Raw genomic sequence first — 24,508 nt, forward strand, 5'->3', positions numbered from 1 at the left:
AAATATATAATATATATATATAAACACACACACTCACATATATATCTATCATCTATATATATAGATATCTAAATTATATATTAATAATCTATATACCACGATATATTATATTAATTTATATATAATATAAAGGCGGACACAAAGCAAAAAATAGCGAAACGAGAACTCACCGGTACAGAAGCATAGACAAGACTGAATAAGTTATTATATATATATATATATATATATATATATATATATATATATATATATATATTATATATATATATATATATCTTGGGAAATAATACATTTAATAAAACAGACATCCCAATGTTCACAGTAACAACCGAGCCTGTTCATCGCTCGTAGGGGTGCCCGCCAGTGATTGCCGAAACTGCTCAATGAAAACATTGAACAGCTCTTGAAGATTTTAGTGGAGAGAGCAATAATGGATCGTAATAGGTGTTAATTCCTTAGGGCGTTATTTTTCACGGTGTGTGCTCTCAACTCACCCACTTTTAGAAGTACCTGATGGGGTTAGTTGTCATTCTTGCAAAAGTAGCTGCCAACTTACGTTAGAGAAGTTGCAGCTGATCACAGAAGACGCTAGATGCTTATCCCACACACACACACACACACACACACACACACACACACCTTAGTCCGCGTTATCTGTTGAACAATTTCCACCTTATCTCATCCTTATCTCGCCCAAGCTTGTCTTATTGTTTCTCGCGATGGTCCAAAGCAGTTTTCTTGCTTCTCGATTTTTTTTTATTTATTTCTACGTCGACTCTGTTGGAAGTCCTCAGTTCCAGGGGGAACTCTATTCCTCACACCGTTAGGCTGTGGAGGCCGTCTTCTTGCTTTTTGGTAGATTCTGATCTATTTATTTATATGTTTGTTCATTTTTTTTTAATAAGTGGTGTCTTCTTTCTGTATTCGCCTTGACCTCGTCTTTCTTCCTTCCTGATATTCCATAATATTCTTTGGAAGGTTGAATTTTAAGTCAGTGAGCCCAGAATAATAATAATAATAATAATAATAATAATGATAATAATGATAATAATAATAATAATAATATTAATAATAATAATAATATACTTTCTTACTACATTGAAGCATAAACCATGAAGCCAGCTTAACCTAAAACAGAGTGGCTTCGGAATTCGACATACTATTTGGTTGCTTTTACTGGCAGGCTCTAAATTTCCCTTCCTACTTTTAGTGTTTCGTGGCTTATATACAAGCTTTCTACTTGTAATATAGAATAATAATAATAATAATAATAATAATAAATCTAATAATAATAATAATAATAATAATAATAAACATAATGTCAATAACGTCATTTGTCCCATTTGAATGTATTACTTTTGTTAGTTACCCCATTTTATCATGGTGGTTTCTGGCATCGAGCGGTCCCTTGACCCATTCGCTACTGCAGGCAATTGTGTATCGGACGTTAGTCGACTGCCGTGGGTCCCCAACTGGCAATGGGGAAAAGACAGAACAGAAACGTGGATCGTTGATAGTTAGAAAGATGCTTTATGTGTGCTTTTTTTTGTTTGTTTGTTTTTTTACCTCCGAGAAAATATTTTGGGGATTTTTGTGTGTACTTCCTAGTAAATATTCTTTTTTTTTTTTTACTCAGGAATAAATATTCTTTGTATATGTTTGTGTGTGTGTAAGTTATCTTTATTACTGCAGATTAAATAAACTTCGTATGTGTATTTTTTTTATCGTCGGATAATTACGCTTTGTATATGTATGTGTTTTTAAACTGCCGGATGAATATTCTTTGTTTTTGTGCGTTTTTATTTTATTTCTTACTGCCTGGTAAATGAGAAGAGAAGAGAACAGAGCACATATAGGCGTTGAGCCAAAAAGCAACCTTTCACGTCCAGAATTTATTAGGTAACACAGGTAAGGTCTGCGCACCTGGCCGACTAAAAAATGATAAGCTTTGGCTTTTTTTTTTTTACACAGAGAGAGAGAGAGAGAGAGAGAGAGAGAGAGAGAGAGAGAGAGAGAGAGAGAGAGGGTGTGTGTGTGTAGAATTGTGGGTGTAACTCGATGATAAACTTGAATGTATTTCCTCTAAGTAAAAAAAAACTGTTGCTTAAGATTTCTTTTGTGTTTTTGTTTCGTATCATGAATCATTCGGTCAGTTGCTTTGATAGGCAGAAATAATAATAATAATAATAATAATAATAATAATAATAATAATAATAATAATAATAATAATAATAATAGTGAAAATGTACACGCAACAAATGGCAGATAAAGAAAACTTAAACTAGCTATTTCTCAAACGACCTCCCTCCCCCGGGGAGGTAGGTAAGTAGGTAGCCTAAAGGGGTAGGGAGGGTAGCCCTGGGAGTGGAGGGGACGGGAGGGAGGGGAAGGCGCATGCGCACCTGGGACTAAAAAGAATTGTGGGGGTGGGGGGAACCCCGGTCATTATCATCAGTGCGGTTTTGGCTGCACACCTGTGCGGTCGCGCCCACTGCTGTTGACCAGTGCCCCGGCCTCCGGTGGGCACTGCCTCCCCCCTATTAGGTGGTGTCCCGTCTACGCCCACAAGCGAGGGCATGTAGGTTAAATCAAAGACTTGGGTTAAATGATTCCTGGTTTTTGTCTGTGTCTACGTATGCGTGTATATATTATATATCGAAGAAGACAACACTGGGTAGGGACATTGTTAGGGAGGTCGTTAATGAGAGATATGAGGGATACTTATTGGTTGAGATGCTATAGAAGCTGAAGACTGAATGTCCCTGTTTGAAAGAGTTGGCAGTTTTTTTTTTTTTTTTTTTTTTTTTTTTTTTTCTTTTTTTTTTTTTTTTTTTTTTTTTTGAGTCCATGAGAGGGACATCTTAAAATGACATCTTCGTCGCTGTAGAGATGATTTTACCTGAAACTGTAATTATTTATAGTGTGGGGTTCCGGGTTGCATCCTGCCTCCTTAGGAGACCATCACTTCTCTTACTATGTGTGCCGTTTCTAGGATCACACTCTTCTGCATGAGTCCTGGAGCTACTTCAGCCTCTAGTTTTTCTAGATTCCTTTTCAGGGATCTTGGGATCGTGCCTCGTGCTCCTATGATTATGGGTACGATTTCCACTGGCATATCCCATATCCTTCTTATTTCTATTTTCAGATCTTGATACTTATCCATTTTTTCCCTCTCTTTCTCTTCAACTCTGGTGTCCCATGGTATTGCGACATCAATGAGTGATACTTTCTTATTATTATTATTATTATTATTATTATTATTATTATTATTATTATTATTCAGGAGATGATCCCTATTCATGTGGAACAAGCCCACCTTACAGGCCTTTGAGTTTAGAATCACGCTTCCAAAGAATATTAAGGTGTTCATTAGGAAGAAGTAAAGAGGAAGTAAATGTAAACACAGAAAGAAGAGACCTCTCTGGGAGGCGGTTCCACAGTCCAACGGTGGGAGGAATAAAGGACCTCAGGAACTGAGAAGTTGGACAGCTAGCTGGGCACATTTCCTACATATTGGTGCTTCTGCTGTTCAGCTAATCTGGTTGCTCTCGGCAGATGAAAGGGATCAGGGATCTGTTGTGGATGTGAAAGATCTCTGTCGACGAACTTTGTCCGATGTGACGTCAGAAGCGGAGAAAGCGAGAAAAGTCAGAACTTTGACGCGGTTTCTCCGCTTCTGACGTCACATCGAACAAAGTTCGTCGAGCAAAGCTCGGCCGTGTGGACGGGGCCTTTATGAAACATGACAAACAAGAGACCAAAGACATAACTGCCACCATTAGGAAAAGGAAACTTATACCACAACGAACCACTCTATCTAAAAGGGATAAATCTCTGGCAGAAGAAGACAGCCACACCTGAGAACAGTATTCCAGTAAAGGATTGCATTGGTTTTGCCGCTTATAACGTTTATAACTGATGTGAGGGCCTTACGAACGATACCTAACTTTCGTGTGACAGTTGCTGAAACTTTCGTGAGATGTTTCGCAAAAGTTTAGATGCGAGTCAAATGTTACACCTAGAATAGTTGAAGCTTCAGACTCTTTATAATATTTCTCAAGTTTGCAGACGAGAAGACTTATAATCAAAATAGAGAAGGCTCTTGACACCAGCAGCTAAATGCCGTTGAAGCAGCAACCCAGTTCGTATGGAACAGGCCTGCTTGGAGACCATTCAAGCTTCCGAAAGCAGAGATCAGTTATTATTAGTAAACGGTGATAAATTAGCCAATAAATATATAAAAATGTAGGTAATCTCTGGAGACTTGTGTTTGGGTGGTAATGTATTGCATCTTCCCGCCAACATTCACGTCAGAACTGCTTGACCCCTTGCGTGTGCTAATAATATAGTGGAAGTGTTTATTTATTATTTATAAGAACCAAAGGCCCGGTTGTCTACCCCGGACAGTGGCTATTGTCTGAGCGAGTCAATTTTCGGGTGTGGGGAGAGAGAGAGAGAGAGAGAGAGAGAGAGAGAGAGAGAGAGAGGGGCCCTTGGTAATTTTAGCCACCTCTCTCTCTCTCCTCTCTCTCTCTCTCTCTCTCTCTCCTTGCTGTAATATATTTGTATTTAGCCATTTAGCTATATATGTTCGAAATTGCATGCATCTTAAGATATCTCTTGAGAGAGAGAGAGAGAGAGACTGCTACGTCTTATGCGCATTCCTTTCGGAGGCCTCGTGTTGTGTGTGTGTGTGTGTGTGTGTCTTTGTGTGATTTTGACATTTAACAGGACGCAGCTGGGAGCACTGAGTGTGGACTTCTTGGAGAGAGAGAGAGAGAGAGAGAGAGAGAGAGAGAGAGAGAGAGAGAGAGAGAGTTGGCTAGTGTCCGGTGTTATGATTCATGAAAACTTAAGATAGCTTTGTTAACAGGTCCTTCCTTTCTCTCTCTCTCTCTCTCTCTCTCTCTCTCTCTCTCTCTCTCTCTCTCTCTCTCTGCTTGATACTGGATTGTCTCACTGTCCCTCTGGTGGTCAGGCGGAGAGGTAAACAAGCATAAGATTGAGAGGTCACAGTGCCTCCGAATTATTATTATTATTATTATTATTATTATTATTATATTATTATTCCATCATGATTAAAATGTTATGAGGGCCTCTATGAGGTAGTCCTCACTCCAGTAAGTTCAGGGTAGGATCAGATGCAAACACAAATCTGTCAATCGTACTGTACTCTTTTAGAGAGAGAGAGAGAGAGAGAGAGAGAGAAGACACACACACACACACACACACAGCTGTTCAATCTCACGGAGTCTCCTCAATGTTTGTGGGAGGTCTGACTTCCTGGCAGTGTGGGACAGCTGTTCAGGTCAAGACTATGTACAGGAAGGCTTCGAAGCTGCTCAGTGCCCCTTTCGTTTTAGTTCGACAGCCTTGCTGGCGTTTGTTTGAGATCGTGACCCTGTTGTTAATATCTGTACACACACACACACACACACACACACACACACACACACACACACACACATATATATATATATATATATATATATATATATATATATCCCCTCTTTCTTCTTCCTAATGAAGAAGCCTGCATTTCACGTCAGTGGCCCCTGTGGTGGACCTGTTCCGCATGAATATGGTTTATCTTCTAAATATGATATAATAATAATAATAATAATAATAATAATAATAATAATAATAATAATAATAATAATAATAATATAGGTAGGTCAAACTTTTATGTGGGTACAAAAAGCAAATGTATGCACGTATGCATACATGTATGTACAAAACTAACATAACTTTAGCTGCTCCGTACATCTTAGCTCATAATACGAATATCTTACACCAGTGGGTGTTTACCTCCCTGCTCTTTGCAAGTGGTTTTGGGGTGATGTTAGCCCCGTGCTCTTCTTCACTTCGGTTATAAACCCAGTCCAGCTAACTAGGTATCAGGTGCTTCAATCATTCCTCAGACTAATAGAGACTCGATATATTTGTAAAATAGGAGTCTTTGGAAGTGTGGTAGTAGGTTGAAAAGACAGTAATCATTGCCATCAATACTCATTTCCGTGCGTATGAGAAGCTCATTTGCATAATAATAATAATAATAATAATATGCTTTATTTCGGCTCGGGGCCATATACATTGAATATACAAAATACAGACAGTAGCAAACACAATCTAAATACATGTGACATGATAAAATAGAAAAAGAAAATGAATAATCGGCACTTATCCACAGGTAGCTGAGGTAGGCATAAAGCTAGTAATCATCATACTGGAATAACAGTAATAATATTGGGGGTTTAGAAAAAAAAAAATATGCATTGAGAGTAAAACAGATGGTGCATATATTATATAACTCAAATTTTAACTAGAGACCTTAGGTGGTTACAGTAGTCAGGGTCGAGAGGGCTTAATACATAAATTAAATGTAAATAAAACTTTAACTTGATAGTAATCACAGTAATAATGAAAAATTAAAATATCAGCAATAAATGTAATAATGACAAAAAAACTGCAGATGAACATCTTGCCAATACAGAAAATTAAAGTCCTTTCTGGGGACAAATGGCCTCATTTTTCCCATCTTTACCCACAATTTTTTTGTTTGATTTTGTCTTCTTGCTTGCACTCCTTAGGATGCTTGTATGAGCGAGGTTGCTGCTGTTTCTCACTCGGGTTACCAGACTGGACATTGTTCGCCTAACAATGATTTTTAAATTGTCCAGGTGGTTTTCTATGAACATCTGTGTGGCGGAGTGGTAGCGGGGAGTGTTTGTGAGGCGCCTCAGAATGTCATTGTGCACAACAGTGATGCGTCGCATGGTCTCTCGTATAGTAAGTTTCGTCCAGAGGAACACCCATAGATACTGTAGCAGTACGAGCGAAGAGCGCAGTTTCACGTCTCGGTGACAGAAGGCAAACCTCCTTGCAATCATGTTGCCCGCTGCACATAGTTTGCGACGCCTCTGTTTCAATGTCTGCCGTATCTTTTAGGTCGTCGGTGATAATGTGACCCAAGTACGGAAATTAAAAACGTGCACAAATTCCAGCCGATGGTTTCCGAGGAAAATTTGAGGTTCTGCAATATGCTTAAGCGATCTCGGGAGCAGCGACATGCACTGGGTCTTGGTTTCGTTGTAGATTATATCAAATTCCTCTGCATATTGGCGGCAAGTGTCGATGAGTCGTTGGAGACCTTGCACTGATGGGGAAATCAGAACCATATCGTCGGCGTAACAGAGGTTGTTTATAGTTGTTTCATTGACAGTGCATCCGATTGGGAGCGAGTTCAGTTTGACGTTCAAGGCATCTGTGTACGTATTAAAATCAGGTATGGAGAGAGAATGCCCCCTTGCCGAAGCCCGTTAGGAGCCGAAGGTGTAAGATAATACGTTTCCCATTTGACACAGAATGCTGTGTGGAGAACCAGCAATGTAAAATGCCAATTAGATATAGGGGTGTGCCCCTTTTATGCAGCTTCAGGAAGAGCTTCAGGTAGTTTACTCTGTCAAATGCTTTTCTCACAAAACAAAGGAAAACAGGACGGAGGATGAGGCTGATGATAGGTAGTAGTTCAGCAATTCTTTTAGTATGTAGATGCAGGTGTCGTTGAGTGGTTTGCTTTAAACCGAACTGGGTTGTCAGTGGTGTGTAGAAAGGGGAGAAGTCTCACTAGAAGAACAGACTCAAGTATCTTCGATGCGATCGTTGTGATTGCAATCGGCCGGCGTAGTTGCCAGGGTCAGCTGCATCCTTTAGCTTGTTTTTGATTAATGGTATCAAGTTAACTAAGAGTAGGGAGTCTGGAAGAAACCGATGAATTATGCACGCATTGAATAGGGCAGCTAGCAAAATGTAATTATCGGATGGCAGAGTTTGAAGGCCTCTGCAGGGGAAGACCATCACAGCCGGGCGATTTATTATTAGGTAGGCTGTTTATGGCATCGTGATGTTACCTGGCGTAAAACGGTCTGCAAAATGAAATTGAATGTTGTCAGTAAGGAGGTTATCTACATCCCATTCGGGAGTCTTGATCATTTATGCAATTCAGGATATTGTTGAAGTGATCGCCCCACATATTTGCAATAGCTTCGTCTCCGACTGCTTCCCCTACTCTCTGTGATAGCTTTTTAGTTTTGGGATTTAAAGACTGGATATCTTTCCAAAGACGAGGATAATCACCAGATTCTAAGTTTCTAGACATTGCATCGGCTCTTAGTTTTTTGTTTTTCTTTCATATAACCTGCAGTGCTTAAGAGCAAGTTTGAACTGCGCTCTCGCCTGTCTCATTAGCAATGCAGTGTGCCCTTCCCTGGGGCTACCATTTTGCCTCCACAGTAAAAAACATTTCTCGTGAGTATGTATACAGATCTTTAACCAAGTCATTCCATCCAGGAATATTACGAGAATTACCTTGACGAAATCTGTAGGCAGTCCTGCCCGAAGCAAGCAAAGCGGAGATTATGTTCGAATAGAATTCATTCAGATCCCTCTTGTGGTGGTCATTTCTACAATTTGTGTTAGTACAAAGTAAGGCGTCTGCCGGTTGAACTATTGACCGCAAACCTGGTTTCCGTGGTCGCTCTAAAGTATCTTGGTTTTCTCTTGGTTTTTAAAATCCCAGTTTACGCTGGTGGGCGATCAGTTAGGGGGTTCACGGTAGGGAGGGATGGGGTACTGAATGACACCTGTAATGGGATGTGATCGTAGCCCGTTGCAAGGTCATAGCGAATATTGCAGGTCATAATAGAATCATGAAGTTGTGGGGATGTGATGCAGGGTGGTCCAGCCAGGAAGTTGTAATAGCGTCCGCTCTATTATGTACATATGAATAAGAGGAGGGAGGAGGAGCATAACATCGCTAATTTGGAGAGCAATGATTTTGACAGAAGCGAGTAAGTTCATTATAAAATTGTTTTGTGGGGTGTGAATTAAGGTCCCCTATTATACAAATATGATCAGCTGGAGAATCATGAATAATACTGTGTAACTCCCCTAGGATCATGCAGTAATGATCAAAATTATTGTTATTTTCCCATGGCATATAAACATTGATAATTAGGATTTTAGAGTTCCCTATTGTCACTTGAATCCCCAGCAATCTGTCACTCCTGTAGGTCATCACCTTTATCGTATTGTCTAATGATTTGTGCCACAGGAAAGAAAGGCCTCCTTTTCGGCGACCGGCTAGGATTTGGTCTGTAACTTGCAATCGAGGAATCGAGAAGGTTCTGAAGTCTTCATGAATTGAATCGCATATGGCAAGGTCATGTGGCCAGAGGAGCGTTTCTTGCAATGCAATGATGCCTTTGAAATTTTTACAGAACATGTTTAGGAGAGGAATGTTCCGCTTGAGGCCAAAGATATTCCAAGAGATTATGTTTAATGTATCCATGGCTACTCACGAAGATGGGAGATGAATGCGCTGATCATTTGGGTGGATGGGGGGTTAGCCAGGGGGAGTGGGTCAGTCACTCGCCGTGGCGGGTTGGCTGGCACTTGCGGTGGAAATGACCCTGGTTGGAGTGTCAGTAAGTTTCCCCTGGGGGTGGTTGATCCCGGATTAGTCTGTATCTTGAAAACTAATATATTAGGACCGAAATTCTCGCCTTAAGAACGTCGAGGTGTTGAAATAGGCAGGTAATCCTGTAAGCCACTTTTATGTTTAATCCTGCATGGGAGTTCGTGGGAGATGAGTGGGTCAGAGCCAGTGAGAAACTTGACTCTCTCCACTATGGCATCTAGCGTCACCGATGAGCGCAGATTGTGAATTACTGTGTACATCTCTTCTCATGTGTGGGCGGGCGAGGTGAAATCGACAAGAATGTTGGGCTCCGGTCCGGCGGCCAAACGGGAGGTTCTTCTCTTCTTTCTGCTTGTTTGAATCTGCCAGCCGCCAGACCCCTGATGATCAGTTTCATCTGCATCTACGATGGGGGGTTGGGGGGGAGAGATAGGGTGGGGAGGATTACGAGGGCGTAGTAATCATCACCGGAGATATATCTTCCACCGGAGGTACTGGGGAGGGAGAGCGTTGGGGGATCAAAACAGTCCCCCTCGGAACGGGGCACTTCCGTGTTGCTGGGAGGCGAGGAAACACTGGGATGCTTGCATTCGTAGTAGTCTGGTGGCTATCAGTGCGATTGTCTATCGATCCCTGCACTCCTTTGATCGCATCCCAGATCCGTGTGAGATTATTTGTTTTTCCACAGTTTTAAGACTGTCTAGGGATTCCCTGTAGTCCTTTGATCACGTCCCTAGATTCTTGATAATTTATCATTTGTCTCCTCAATTTTTTCTGAGTTTTTTCCAATTATATCTGAGAGAGATTTTGTTTGCTGTTTTGAAGGCATTTTCTGCCGTGTGGTACACCGCATGTAGGCTTAGGTCAGCAGGGCCCTTTGGTGGCAGGTTGTAATGTCATCGGCGTAGATTTCCACCGAGCAGGTCCTTAGCCACTTAGTGATATACGATATTTTTTTTGTGAGAGGACAAGTTCTTCGCGGATCGCTCCTTGAGAATGCTCTCTGGTATCAAGATCTTTGCATTCGTATATGCAACGTTGATTTCCTCATCGGAGAAGGCATCACTGACAGATTGTATAGCGGACTCGACGTCGGAACGGTTCGATTGGTATTGTAGATAAAAAAGACAATTGTTCGCGAGTACGGAACTTGTGTGTGGGGCACAGGCACCGGTAGGTGGCCAGGGTCACTTGCGCAACGGATGGAGGTTGGTCGGGTGGGACATTTTGCGGTAAGGGGTGAGGGTCAAGCACTAACACATACACTGCATTCTTTTACCCATTTCACAGGACCAATAGGCCTCGAGTAGCTGTGATTTGAAAGATTTCTAAGGCACTGATTGGAGCAGAGAGAATATTAGAATATCTGCCGTTGCACAACACTCTCCGGCTTACACGCCGGGTATTACGTGGAGACACTATTAACACATTGCTTACTATAAGAGGTATAATCACCAAGGGCGAAAAACCCTTCTTTTCTGTGAATAAGCGCGAGAGAGACCTCCAACACGTACGATAAGGGACCCCCGCTTTCGGAAAGGTTTAACGAGTGCCTGTTTTCAAGAGAAAGGATACGCACAGAGTAAATGGACGGAAAATCACAGAATCCAGTCTGTCTGAAAGAACACGATGCAGTACAGTAACCGAGCTGTCAAAAGGCAAATAGGGCTTACGATGGGAGTCACTCACCTCAGGACTTTTGGTCTCGACGTGTTTCCATGAGAGGAGACAGGACCTGGACGTCGGAGTTCATTATGGTATGGGAAGGAGAGACCCTTTCCTTTCCAAATCAAGGAATGCTACATTGATTCCTAGAGGATAGTGTATGTAAAAGGAGTATGGGTGGCGGAAACTGAAGAGGCTAGGAATAGCAGATGCACTCACTGTCACGATTGGGTTATCTGTCCTGGCTACCCGGTTTCAGATAAGGGAAAGGACATTCACGTCCACGTTTCCTTTTCACGTGTTTTTGCTGGAGGAGTTTCGGTCTAGTAGATGTTTGGGCTGGGGCTGAAATGAGTGAGAGGCGTTGGAACTATAGTCTTGCAGTTGACAATGCTCTCAGTTGTAAAGTAAGATGGTTTTGGACTCGTGACCACATCAACATTAAACCAAAAGCAGTGTAGTTGCTTTGTATGTTGGTCAAATTAAGTATGAGACTCTCACCTCGAAAATATACTTCGAAAGGTGAAGAAGAAAAATTCGATGGAGGCAAATGGGCTTTTGTGGAACTGGGTAGTCAAGAAGGTGTTTGTTCATTAATCGTTCCTTAGCCTCTCCTGAGGCTGCAAGTCATGCTTTTGGTGTTTGAGTCTCTCTCTCTCTCTCTCTCTCTCTCTCTCTCTCTCTCTCTCTCTCTCTCTCTCTCTCTCTCTCTCAAGTGGTGTTTGCCTCTTCTCTTACACCATAGTATGGTTCCTTGGCAACAGTGTAACTTCATACTGTGAAAAAAAAGTGCTCACACACACACGCGCGCGCGCAAGTACACATTGTGTATTGTGTTCTGTATAGCTACTACACCCTTCAGCACATGTTCTAGTCCTCGATTTTTATAAATAATCCCGTAATCGTATAACAAAAGTTGTCAGGTTCTGTACCTGTTGACCCTTCCTTGATTAAACAAATGACAAACTGTAGAGAGAGAGAGAGAGAGAGAGAGAGAGAGAGAGAGAGTAGGAGTGATAGAGAGAGATAAGTAAGAGAGACGAGAGAGAGAGAGAGAGAGAGAGAGAGAGAACGAGGGTAGATAGATGGCATCTTGGCCAGGAGCCACGGGGTTGGGTAGCCACTCATACTGTAAAAACACACACACACACACACACACACACACACACACACAGAGGAGGCCACCTGGCTCCCTAGGTATAGTCTTCACCCACAGCTGGTCCAAAGTGTTGACTCACTTAATGCTGCCAGGTGGTGACCACCAGTTTCATTCTCTCTCTCTCTCTCTCTCTCTCTCTCTCTCTCTCTCTCTCTCTCTCTCTCTCTCTCTCTCTCTCTCTCTCTCACAGATGGTCTTGAATGTTCCATGGCCTTGCAAATGCATGCAGTACATGTTTGGGATTAAAGTATTTGATTGTACTGTTTTAAGTTCACTTTGTTGTCACTTGTATTGCATTAAAGTGTCTCCCTGTGGATGTCGTGCATTACTACACAGGTGCTATTCTCATTTTTAAATTTTCTTAACAAGTGAGGTCACTTCTTTCTGTATTTCCCTGTACCTCCTCATCCTTCATCCTAATGAACACCATATTCTTTGGAAGTCTGAATTTCAAGTCAGTTGCACTTGTTGCCTTGTTCTGTATGAATGAGGTTTAATAATAATGATAATAATAATAATATGGTAACATCCTTTTTGTCTGTAATATCAGGTATTATAATAATAATTATAATGTGTAGATGAAGTCTCCTAATACAATCCCATTAAAATACATCAGAATCTCATGTATCCTTGTTTGTGTGCCGAGAAAGCAGTTTATGTCAATTGTTTATGGGTATCATGTTCCAGCTGTCTAGAGAGAGAGAGAGAGAGAGAGAGAGAGAGAGAGGAGACGAGAGAGAGAGAGAGAGAGAGAGAGAGAGAGAGAAATATGATACACTGGCATTCTTAAAAAACTCTCAGTTGCTCTAATGAACTAAATTTCTCAGAAGTGTTTGTAAGAGAAGAGGTGACTATGAGCAAGTGTAAAGTTATGGGGTATAGAGAATTTTCTAGATGGAAGAATTATTGGAGGTGCTTGATTCACACAGATATTTAGGAGTGCTGTTGAGATGATTCAGGGCGAAAAACAGGAATTAGTGAGTGGCTAAAGGAAGGAAGATGACCAGATTTGAAGTCGTATTTGGAAGGTTCAGTTAATGTTCTGCTGAACGTCTTGTATGGGCATTAAATAAAGGTTTATGTGAGACGAGAATGAATGAAAGGTAAGAAATATGGGATGAATATATATGATAGAACAGCTAGTGTAGCTACAAGGCTGGGATTTTGTTCTTGTGGAGAGAATGAAGAATGATATACTACTGGTGACATTGTGGTTTGGAAGTGTTGGGGGAGTGTGGAAGAGGTATTTGAACAAGAGGACCTTAAAATCCAGGATGTGAGAGTATCTGCCAAAATCGGTCCATGTCGGATGGGATGGGAGGGATTGGTGCACTGTTATTGAGTCTTTTAAGTATGTGTCTGGCTAATGCTATGGAAGTTTTCTGCTTATAGGTCATCCATGATTCATCTAGGTTGGCATTGACTGTCTTTTTGATTTTCTCTGGAAGATGAAATTATCTATAAAGTGGCAGAGTGGCTCAGTACTCGGCTCCCATATGCTAGGTTTAAGGATTACTTGTGGTCAACCACCCCCGCCATTCTAATGTAGGTATATAAAGTTATGAGCTCCCTCTCCTTACTTCATGGCTGTTTATGGGCTTATTTGCTGAAGATGTCTGGCATTTTCCTGGTAGTCCCCCATCTGAGCACAGTTCAGTCATAATGTTCTTGTCTATTTTAATTATAGTTATATCAGTGCAAGCTTATACTGTTATTATCAATTCTTTCCAGGTGTCTCACAGGAAGGGCCTCCCCCACGTGATATACTGCAGAGTTTGGCGTTGGCCAGATCTGCAGAGCCACCATGAGCTCAAGCCCTTTGAACACTGCCAGTACCCCTTTTCTGCCAAACAGAAGGAAGTCTGCGTCAACCCATATCATTACAAGAGAGTTGAAAGTCCTGGTATGTGCAACATATGTTTTGCTTTGGAAATTGGCTAAGAAACACGATAAGTATTTGATGGTTTTATTGTAAACACGAGCTTTGAATGAGGCTTATTTGATTATACGCTCCAATGGTTTATTCCCATTGTAATGGATGTTACTTTTCCATTTCAGTTCTTCCGCCCGTCCTAGTCCCGAGGCACTCGGAATTTGCTCCAGGCCATTCTCTTCTGTCCTTCCAGCAGGTCCCTGAACCCATGCCCAGTAGTGTCTCTTACTCACAGAACGAACCCATGCCCAACAATGTCTCATACTCACAAAATGGGTTCGTACATTCCCAAATGGGTGGGGCCTCACATTCCCAGATGAGTGGAGGAAATATCGCCGGGATCAATCAGCCTCCATCCCCTGTTGGAAGCGTTGTCAGTCCAGCAAGCCAGAGCCCACACAATTCTTATGGCAGTATTCCTGGTGAGTGAGGGGAGCTTGTGCTGGAGTTAGCTTGTACATTTATTTGAAATATTGTACCTAAGTTTACAAACTATGTCTATCTCTGGAGTTCTCACCATATTTTTTTTTTGTATGCCAGTTCTACACCTTTCTTTGATTAAAGACACTCTCTCTTTCTCTCTGCATTTATCTTTCTTGAAGAACATAATTCTAGCGAATAACATAGTTATGTATAATGAAGTCCTGTTGTTTCAGCATCCTATACTTTTACGGATGTTTCTCTTTCTCATGTGCCCCTTCATCGAAATCATGAATGATTCTAGTCCTTCACCATTGAAGACCGTCAATTCTTTTATATCCTTTCCATTAATAGTTCTTAATTGTTTTTCTGACAATGTGAAGCCACTGGTCCCGTTGCTGAATAACCACTAGTTCCATGCAATGTGAAAACACCATACAAACAAACAAACAAACAATACATCCTTAGTCTGTACCTTGGTCCAAACCATTAGTTTTAAAACTTCCCTTTTAAAGGTATCCCTTTAAAAGGTATGTCATTGTACCCTTAGGCTTAGCTAAAGGCCATGGACATCCTTAGCAATCTTCTATTAATAGTAATGAAATATTGATACTCTACTAATAGTAATGAAATGCTAGAATTTATAAGTAATAAATAAAATTTGTTGGTCAGTAACAATTAAAAACAATGAGATCTGTATTTACTTACAGCTGATCAATTGATACACAGACGAACCAGTGCCAATTACTTTATGCAAGTGTTCTTGATTAAACCCCCCTTGCAGGGAGACTCCATTTTAAAGCTTTGGAAGGCCATGGCACAGTTTTGAGGATTGAGAACAATTTCATACCATGGGTGACTCAGTTAGCACAAGTAATAGTCAACATTCCCGGAGTAAAGGATCAAATAAAATTTTCATTTTTAAAATTCCCCCAAATGTAAAAATACATGTACAGTTAAACCTATACATCAGATTTGTGATTGCAATAACTGTTTCACCACAGTATGAGCAACGAGTCATTTCACTTGCACGAGGAGAACTTGTTTTCATTTTCATCGTGTGAGTAAAACCTGCAACATTTTGTCTTCGTAGGTGGAGGGAGCTTAACCGGCCTGAATCAGCCTCCTTCCCCAGGCATCAGTCCTGCCAGCCAAGCACCACAAAGCCCTTATGGCAGTATCCCAGGTCTGTTCTGAATGAAGGTTCCTCAGTTGTGCTATGATGACTTCTTGGATTTAAGAGATTTCAGAATTGGTGTGCTTTTAAAGACTTGGGCAGATCTTGCCACCTTTAAAATTGAGTTTATTATAGAATTCTTTCTTCTGACTTAAGTCTGTGTAGTGAGAATGGATGTGCTTACACTAAAGAAAATCTTGTAAAATATTCAGGACTGTCCAAAAGGCAGCAGATAATAATGAATTACTGTAAATCTAGTATGTTTTGATAGGACTAAGGTATCCCAATTTCCAAGTTTGTATAAGGATTTGAGTAAAAAAAGTAACATTTTAACCTATGGATAATTCAAGTTAGTGTAAAAATATTGAGTAAGCTCTTTTTTTTTCAGAAAATTGCAAATTTATTGTTGAAATAATTATCAGTTGCAATAGCAACAGTCAAAGTTGATTAATAAAATGTTAGGTTTATAAATTTAGATTTCAATTAGGTATATAAATAAAGGGTTTGAGAATTGGTTTTCAGTGGTTTTCAATTTCTGTGGAATATCCTGGAATGAAAATGTGTATATTTATGCAGATTGTTGACTCGGCTGTTTCTCATGACACTGAATATATTATTCACCCCCCAAAGCAGATACTCCGCCTCCAGCGTATAGTCCAAGTGAAGACATTAAACAGACACAGCCTGCTGAGCCTATGGATACCGTAGGAACCAATGTCACCCCAATCACATACCAGGTTTGTACTTTCTGTTTTTCTTTCGTTGTTCGTGTAAGTCTCTCATCGAATGCTGAAAAACCTAAAAGTTAGTGTCATTGTAGCTGTTTTACGGGGTTTTTCTTCGCTATTTAAATAGTAGTTAATAGTCTTGTAAGTCAGATACTGTATTGCCTTTTCCAAATGAATGTGTTTTTATAAAGAGAAATTTTCAGTATTGTGAATATAAAACTTTTAGGATGACGTGATTCCCTTATTGAATTTAGACATTATAATTGTGTGTAGTCAAAAGGTCAAGTAGTCCTTCTTGGGATTTATACGTGCAGCGTGACTGATACAGACTTGCTAGTAGTGACAAAATAACTGAAAATGAGTGCAAGGATTTTTGCTTTGGCTATAACTAGAACGTGGAGTAGTTTGCGTAGTGCAGCTGTGGAATCTTGTGATCTCCTGATTTCAAGCGCCCCAGTTTAATTTTCTGTTCCATTCTATTTATTTGTTAATCACCTTTTCCTAAAACTTGTCTCAGCCCTCTTGTGATCATAGTCTGTTGACTCAATTGGTAAGGGGTTTCAACTAAAGAAGATTTAGAAATAAAATTGACTTTTAGCACATGAAAACAGAGCAAATAATATGTTAGATTTCTTATTCACTTGGCATTATTTTCCAGGAACCCAAATATTGGTCCAGTATAGCATATTATGAGCTCAACAACAGAGTGGGGGAGGTCTTTCATGCTCAAACACACTCTGTCATCGTTGATGGCTTCACAGATCCAAGCAACAACTCGGAAAGGTTTTGCTTAGGTTTGCTGTCCAATGTCAACAGAAATTCCACAATTGAAAACACCAGAAGACATATTGGAAAGGGTGAGCGAAATCTACGTATTTCCTTAATAGTGCTTTTGTGTTATAATGCTGAAGTGTAATTGTTGCCAGTTATGTACTGCAATCATTTTCATTTATTCCAGAGTTTTTTTCTGTTTTGTTTCCCCCAAATAGTGATATGATTGTTTGAAGCAAGTGGGTGGGGATTCAAGTTCTTCTGCCTCCCTCTTCAGATTTTTTGTTACATACTGTGTCATGTCAGCATCATTTTTTATAAGTACTGTACAGTTGATTTTGCCTGGTCCATGAGAATGTACTTGATAAATGTCCAACATAAGGACTGAATTTTGATGTAATGCTATATCAGGAGGGCTGTTTTGTAGTCCATCCCAAAGAGGATTGAGAACTTAGTCTGGTTTGTAGATTTGCACTACATATTTCCTATTGCTGAGCCTTTTGATAGAGTAGGAATAGTTACATTTATTACACCTAATAACTATGTTACTTCCCCTTATGATAAACTTGCACAACTATTTTCATGAGTTTTGGCAGTTGCTTTATTGTACGTATTGTATCATTTTTTGTTTTAGGTCAAGATTTGACTTCAGGACTTTTCTGTTGTGCAGTTTCTGCCTTGATTCTCATCTGGTGCTTTACTTCATGGCTAAGCACTGGTTTAGTTTTATACAATCAAGTCCGTGAACGCTTTCTGTTTTTCCATAGGGGTACACTTGTACTACGTTGGTGGAGAAGTGTATGCGGAGTGCCTGTCAGACTCAGCCATCTTTGTCCAGTCGCGCAATTGCAATCACCACCATGGCTTCCATCCATCCACAGTTTGCAAAATTCCTCCTGGTTGTTCACTGAAGATATTCAACAATCAGGAATTTGCTCAACTCTTGTCCCAGAGTGTTAACCATGGATATGAAGCTGTCTTTGATCTTACAAAGATGTGTACAATCAGGTAAGGAAAAGGCCTGTTTTATTCTGCTTAAGCAAGGTGTTGAGTTCACATTTCTGTACACTTAACTATGCTCTTTGTCTGTTTGTTGTTTCTTATATACTTTTAAAGTTTGCTGACTGCGGGATGGATTTTACAGTGCCTATTGAAGACTATGAAGAACAGTAACATTCTTTGAAATTAAGGATAAATCAAAACCCTTTTCTTGTGAGTGATTCTTGATACATTGCTAAAGACACATTGCAAATCTTCAAGCTTCAAGATGAATACTGTCCTCGTCATCAGATGGAATGAAACCGACAATGAGGACTGTATTCATCTAAAGCTCAAGGATTTTCTGTGCATTTTTAGCAACATATGACTATTACATACCCTCAAGAAAAGGTTCTTATTTTTACCTTCACTATTGAAAATACAGTGGTCCCCCCATATTCGCGTTCTCCGGATTCGCGGATTTCTCTCGGGAACATTTCCCTGCGTTATTCGCGGAAAATTCGTATAATCGCAGTATTTTTCTATGAGAAATATCCACAAATTCCTGGGTTTTTTTTTATCAATTTCATCATAAAATACACTTTTTGTGATAAAACTATTAAAAAACCAAGTAAAACCATTTTCAGTGGGTTTTTCTCGAGTTTTAACTAACAAAATAGGCTGTTTTTAGCATTTTTATAGGGGTCCAACTATTCGCGGGTTCTAACTACTATTCACGGGGTTCTGTTATGCATCCCCCGCGAATACGGTGGGACCACTATACTGTCAATTGTGCATACTATAATTTGGTAAGAAAGCAAATTATTTCTATCTTCAGTAACTCTTGAGATAGTGCTAAAATAGCATGATTATCAAACTTATTTAACTTGATATTTTTGTTTCTCAGAATGTCGTTCGTCAAGGGCTGGGGTGCCGAGTATCATCGTCAGGATGTCACAAGCACTCCCTGTTGGATAGAGATTCATCTTCATGGACCGTTACAGTGGCTGGACAAGGTGCTCACGCAGATGGGTGCCCCAGCTGATCGTATTTCCTCCGTCTCCTGAATCCGTCACGCTCTGACCTATTTCCACAGTAAATGATGCATTGTCGGCACATGCCCTTCACGGCTATTTTGTCATTTTCACTGGCTGGTGATTCTGCAGTTTTTTGGTTTTGAGAAAAACATGTTACATCTTCAGTAGAAGAGAACTGCTTCTTTTAGTTCAGTATATGCAGCGATTCTGTTTTGGGAAGGTCAACTCCTGGCCACTGGGTCAAATAGCTCTCTGCAGTACACACCATGCATTCAGTTTTCAGTCCCCAATCTCCCCAGCTAAAGAATGGCACTTGAAGGTGATACAGTACAGAGAAGTACAGATGATATCGAGGTTTGGTTTTTGTTTTTGGAAATTTACTCTTTGATTATGAAGTACTATTAGGAAAAACCTCAGTCGTGTACACAGTTAAAATGAAGACATATCACAAACTGTATTGGTGTTGGTGAACGAAAATGTGACTGTTAACATTCTCCCCAACTTTATGGATGACTGCTTAGCTGCTACCCATTATCTGTCAGCAAAAGTAATGGAACATCCTAGGAACACAATTGTTTAATGCATCCTGTAAACAGAAGCAGCGCTGTCTTAGTTTCATGATATACTCATGTTTTGGAAGAAGAAATTCCCTTGAATTTAGAAATATGTATATGATAGTAAGCCACAGCTTCAGGTGAGAAGAGATTGGAAATGGTTGCAGATCAAAGTATAGTGGGAACATGTCTTTTATTGTTTATTCTTATTGCACAGAAGTGCAAGGCTGCTTTCTTAGACTATTTGATGATTGTACATAAATCGTTGCTTCTTGAATTATGAATAAAAATTTATAGCTGGCATGGAAGGCTGTGGTAATGAAAATACACAAATGACTTTCAGTTCCTAATGAGAATTGCAAAACGTGTTTTCTCTCTCACAGAAATGTTTCACAATTTTCCACATTCTCAAGTATGTCTCAGTTGTATACAACCTAGAAATAAGAAAAAATGACCAAGGGAAATCAGTTTAATGGTGACTACGTCATATTTTAAGTCATAATTGTGCCATAACACCAGTCAGCTTTGCTGCTGCTAACGAAGTACCTGTGCCTCCCAACCATGGGGTCAGTTGGGTTCAGTTCTCATTAGAATACTTCTGGAGTTCTTTTCAGGATTGTACTGTTTCTTGAATGTATAGAGCTGGAACACACTTGAATGCCTAAGATTAAACAGTTGACAAAGTCTTTGTTTTGATTTCTCATGTAAGGGGAATGTTCTACTCTGACTTATCTTGAAAAAAAGGAAAAGTCTTGTCAATCATGGACTGAATTCAATATGCTTGTATGTATGGTTCACTAGTGTTTCGTTTGTCAAGGCAGACAATTATGCATGGGAATTTTAAAATGTAAACTTCCTTCCAATTATTATCACCGCTAATATAAATTTTTGTTGAATTTTGTACTTTGGTCTAGTTAAATTCTCATGAGAATACTACTGTAATGAGATTTGATTTTGTTTATGTTTTTGCTAAATGAAATATTTATTTTTGAAGTTTCAGAACAACTACCAGGTACAGAATTTTAAACATGTCATAAGTGGTTTTCAATGACAATTCTAGCCTGAATTGCGGAGGGTTTATAGACAGTTTCTTTCTTTTGTACAAAGTGGACAGAAAGCCATCATAATTTTATGCAGATTACAGGCTATTTAGTTTCTCGTATTGCAAATGAACAGGCGTTTGTCGTAAGTAAAATGTTGAAACAAAAATATAAAACATGAATATCATTTTATGTGATGTGTAAATAGCAGTTGTTCTGTTGGTATCTCTGCTGGCCTGAGCAGCCAGAGGTTTGTAGGTGAACTAATGGCTTTCTTGAGTACTCCTGATAACTAAATTGAATGTCTACCAGAATCTCGAGTATGCTTTGGTCAGAGGCAGACAGGTTTATTGTATCCTGTAATTATTTTCTATCGTTCCCCTTTCTTTTTCTTGTCATCTTTGAGCCTTTCAGAAGGAAACACTAGGCTGCCACATCCATTGGAATATGTATGATCGTGTAAACAAACAGCCATTAAGCCTGTAACCCTTTAATGATATACATATATCTAAGAGACTGTTCTTGTGCGCGTGCAGTACAGAAAACTTATTCAGTAACTAGACTATGTGGTAGTTTATTTCTGTCAGGGGAACCAGGAACAGAATACAGTACATTACACATTTAAGTAAATGCACTTTGTGTCATGGTTTTACATATATATATATATATATGTATGTATATGTATGGGGAGGATATGAGCAATTCGAAAACTTTGAGCGATGACGTGATGCGTTTTCAAAATGTGTACCAGTTAGAGCTTTAGAGTAAGTGTAGATGCTTGAACGATTGTAGTCACGATGAAACTGCAGATTCTCCGGTTTGTGAAGAGTGGCGACAAATTTGCCAGGATATCCGACTCTCTCGCAGTATCTGTCTCAGTTCCTTCATAGCTCTTCTGTTATGTAAGACGTGCCATTATTATTATTATTATTATTATTATTATTATTATTATTATTATTATTATTATTATTATTATTATTATTATCATTTAAATTTTTTTTTTGTTTGCAGAGCTCTTTACTCCATTTTCTACATCACATTGTGATAACAGCTTTAGAGGAAGACTTTTGGAAAAAGTCCTCATATTTTAACAAGTTTTCTTTTCCATATTGTGTATACAATAAGCTATTGATAACGTTAAGAAAGTCAACTGTGATACTCCTCTTAAGTGTCACAGTTCAGTGGAACAACACTTCATTATGCACCAGCAGTTTTTTGTCACAATTTATGCTGCTTTATTATTGACAATAAAAAAAACAGATCTCATAAGCTTAGAGGTGAGGCATTTTTATGTGCAGATCATTATTTTGGTTAGGTACGAATACGTGTATGTATTTATCTGTATACATATATGCACGCATTTGTACGTGTATTCGTGTGTCGCTGTGTTTAATTTCAAGAACAGACAGGCTCAGAAATGCGTGTTAGTACGGTAGACAGTCGTATAAGTGTTGAGAGCGTAAGGGGCGAGTGTTAGACGGTGGTGTTTGGAATGTCTTGAAGTACCTAATTCGTGATGTTTGTGAATAAAATTGTTGTTCCATATGTGAATTGAAAAATATGTAGATACTATTCATAAGCAGTGCAGTGTATTGCTGATCAAAACGTTTTTTGTTACGATTGCATTAATTGGTAGGAGTGGCTACTACTGTATCTTGAGATTGAAGAGAACAGATGGAGTGTCTCGCTGTTATAGCTTATTCACAAATTTATTAGTTTAATCAATGTGTAGCCAGCAGTCAGTCAGCAGATGTAGAATTGTTCAAAGTTGATCAATGCCAGATTGTGTGAGAATTTGTATGTGCCATATTGTTTATTGCACCTCCCCCTCTGATATTTGTACTGTACCTATTTCTCTTCCATCATCATATGAGTAAAGAGTTGGATGCAGGTCCTGCGTTCAGTATGTTTATTCATCTTTTAAGTTATTAATCTTTGTGAAAGATAAGTTTCAATACAACAATTTTTTATAGAGTTGGTGTCATTTACCCATCCACTTTCGTTGTGAAATTTGCAGATTGGAACATGGAAAAAGGACAGACAAAGTTGGCGCTTATTGTTATATTGTTAGAAGTCTGTTGACTAATTAATAAAATCATTTCGGATTAGCTACCTGGAGCAGTAAAGCTCTGAGCTCCAGTTTCAAAGTAGTGAGGTGCCATGTTAGGTGGTAGATCAGCTCTCCTGCATGGGGCGATCTCTCTCCCTGACTTGCCTGCTACCTCCTTACGTATTACCCCAGTTGGTGAGGAGGAAATCATCAGGCTACATTACCCTGAGTGGCAGGCAGACGTAATTATCTTCCTTGGAGTGTGTTACAGATTCCAAGAAAGAGCTTAAGACCAAAGAGAAAAAAAAAAGTTTAAGTATATCTTAGTTTTACCAGACCACTGAGCTGATTAACAGCTCTCCTAGGGTTGGGCCGAAGGATTAGATATTTTTACGTGGCTAGGAACCAATTGGTCATCTAGCAACGGGACCTACAGCTTATTGTGGGATCCGAACCACACTAAATCGAGAAATGAATTTCTATCACCAGAAATAAATAAAACTGATTCTGCGTTGGCCGAGCTGGGACTCGAACTTCGGTCCACCGGATTGGCAGCCAAGCGCGAAAACCACTCATCCAGCAAAGAACTAAGACCAAAGAGAAGGGAGGACAAGAAAGAGAGAGAAAAAACAAGTGCAACTGAAGCGTATATTAATTGTCATTTCAAATATCAACGTCGTATGTCGTGATCTGTTTCATCTTTTATAAAAACTAATTGCCAACCCAGTTATATTTAACTTGCATTTTTCCATGACAAAAGATACCACCATAGTAACGATTAGCATTTACAAACGTGTCCTTGGAAAATGCAAAATCTAAAAAAACTCCTTCAGTTATTAATTATTCTTGCTGATTAAGGTAGTAGTCACGGTGAAATGTAACCTATAGAGAAAAGGAATAATTAAAAGAATGCGAAGGGGTGAGGGTGTTAGATAGTGTCTAAAGACTTGAGTATTGTTTTCTATGACAGAATTTCAAGTCAAGGCCCCTTTGGTGGGCTTGTTCTATATGAATAGAGTTCATCTTTTGAATAATGATAAAAAGTTCTTGATGTTTTCACTAAAATTTGTCCTTTGGCCACATTGATATTTATCACAAGAGCCAGGGAAGTGTGTTTTTAACCACAGCACTTCAAATTCACTGGTGAAAACGGGCGTTGGTGACAAGGGGACCTTTTTTGCGTACTAAACTTAGCGCTTGTTTCTTGAAAACAATACATACTTGCTTGACAACCTATAATATTCGCTCTTCCTGTATTTATATGTATTTATCCCGTATATACGACTTGTGGATGTTCATACAAAGCTATATACTACTACGGATTTCACCAATGAAAACTGTTCAAGGTTTTTTTTTAAACATGTTCATTGTTATAATTATGAAAATGCAGGAAACCAAAAACATGGACATTTTTTATGATGATTTCACTCAGTATCCCACAAAATGTTATATACGATTCAGCCCTTGGAGTTCAATAATGCTACTCAATAGTGACTGTGAGGATATTCGTCGGTAGCC

At 39.5% G+C, this 24,508-nt stretch overlaps 1 protein-coding gene across 4 annotated transcripts in view; it reads left to right on the forward strand.

The window, feature by feature from the left end:
• LOC135205321 (protein mothers against dpp-like) overlaps positions 1-22,912 on the forward strand; it is a 102,043-nt gene extending 79,131 nt beyond the window's left edge. For 3 of the 4 annotated variants that reach the window (XM_064235758.1, XM_064235757.1, XM_064235760.1), the window contains 7 exons: positions 14,034-14,205; positions 14,361-14,657; positions 15,749-15,841; positions 16,463-16,569; positions 17,219-17,417; positions 18,099-18,339; positions 19,217-22,912. In XM_064235758.1, coding sequence (XP_064091828.1) covers positions 14,034-14,205; positions 14,361-14,657; positions 15,749-15,841; positions 16,463-16,569; positions 17,219-17,417; positions 18,099-18,339; positions 19,217-19,376 — 1,269 coding nt within the window. In that variant the 3' untranslated portion in view covers positions 19,377-22,912. The remainder of the gene's footprint in view (positions 1-14,033; positions 14,206-14,360; positions 14,658-15,748; positions 15,842-16,462; positions 16,570-17,218; positions 17,418-18,098; positions 18,340-19,216) is intronic. The other variant, XM_064235759.1, reaches the window with a different exon arrangement.
• Positions 22,913-24,508: the final 1,596 nt, after the last annotated feature.

Source organism: Macrobrachium nipponense, chromosome 49 (assembly GCF_015104395.2).
Source record: "Macrobrachium nipponense isolate FS-2020 chromosome 49, ASM1510439v2, whole genome shotgun sequence".
In the NCBI taxonomy this organism is placed as follows: domain Eukaryota; kingdom Metazoa; phylum Arthropoda; class Malacostraca; order Decapoda; family Palaemonidae; genus Macrobrachium; species Macrobrachium nipponense.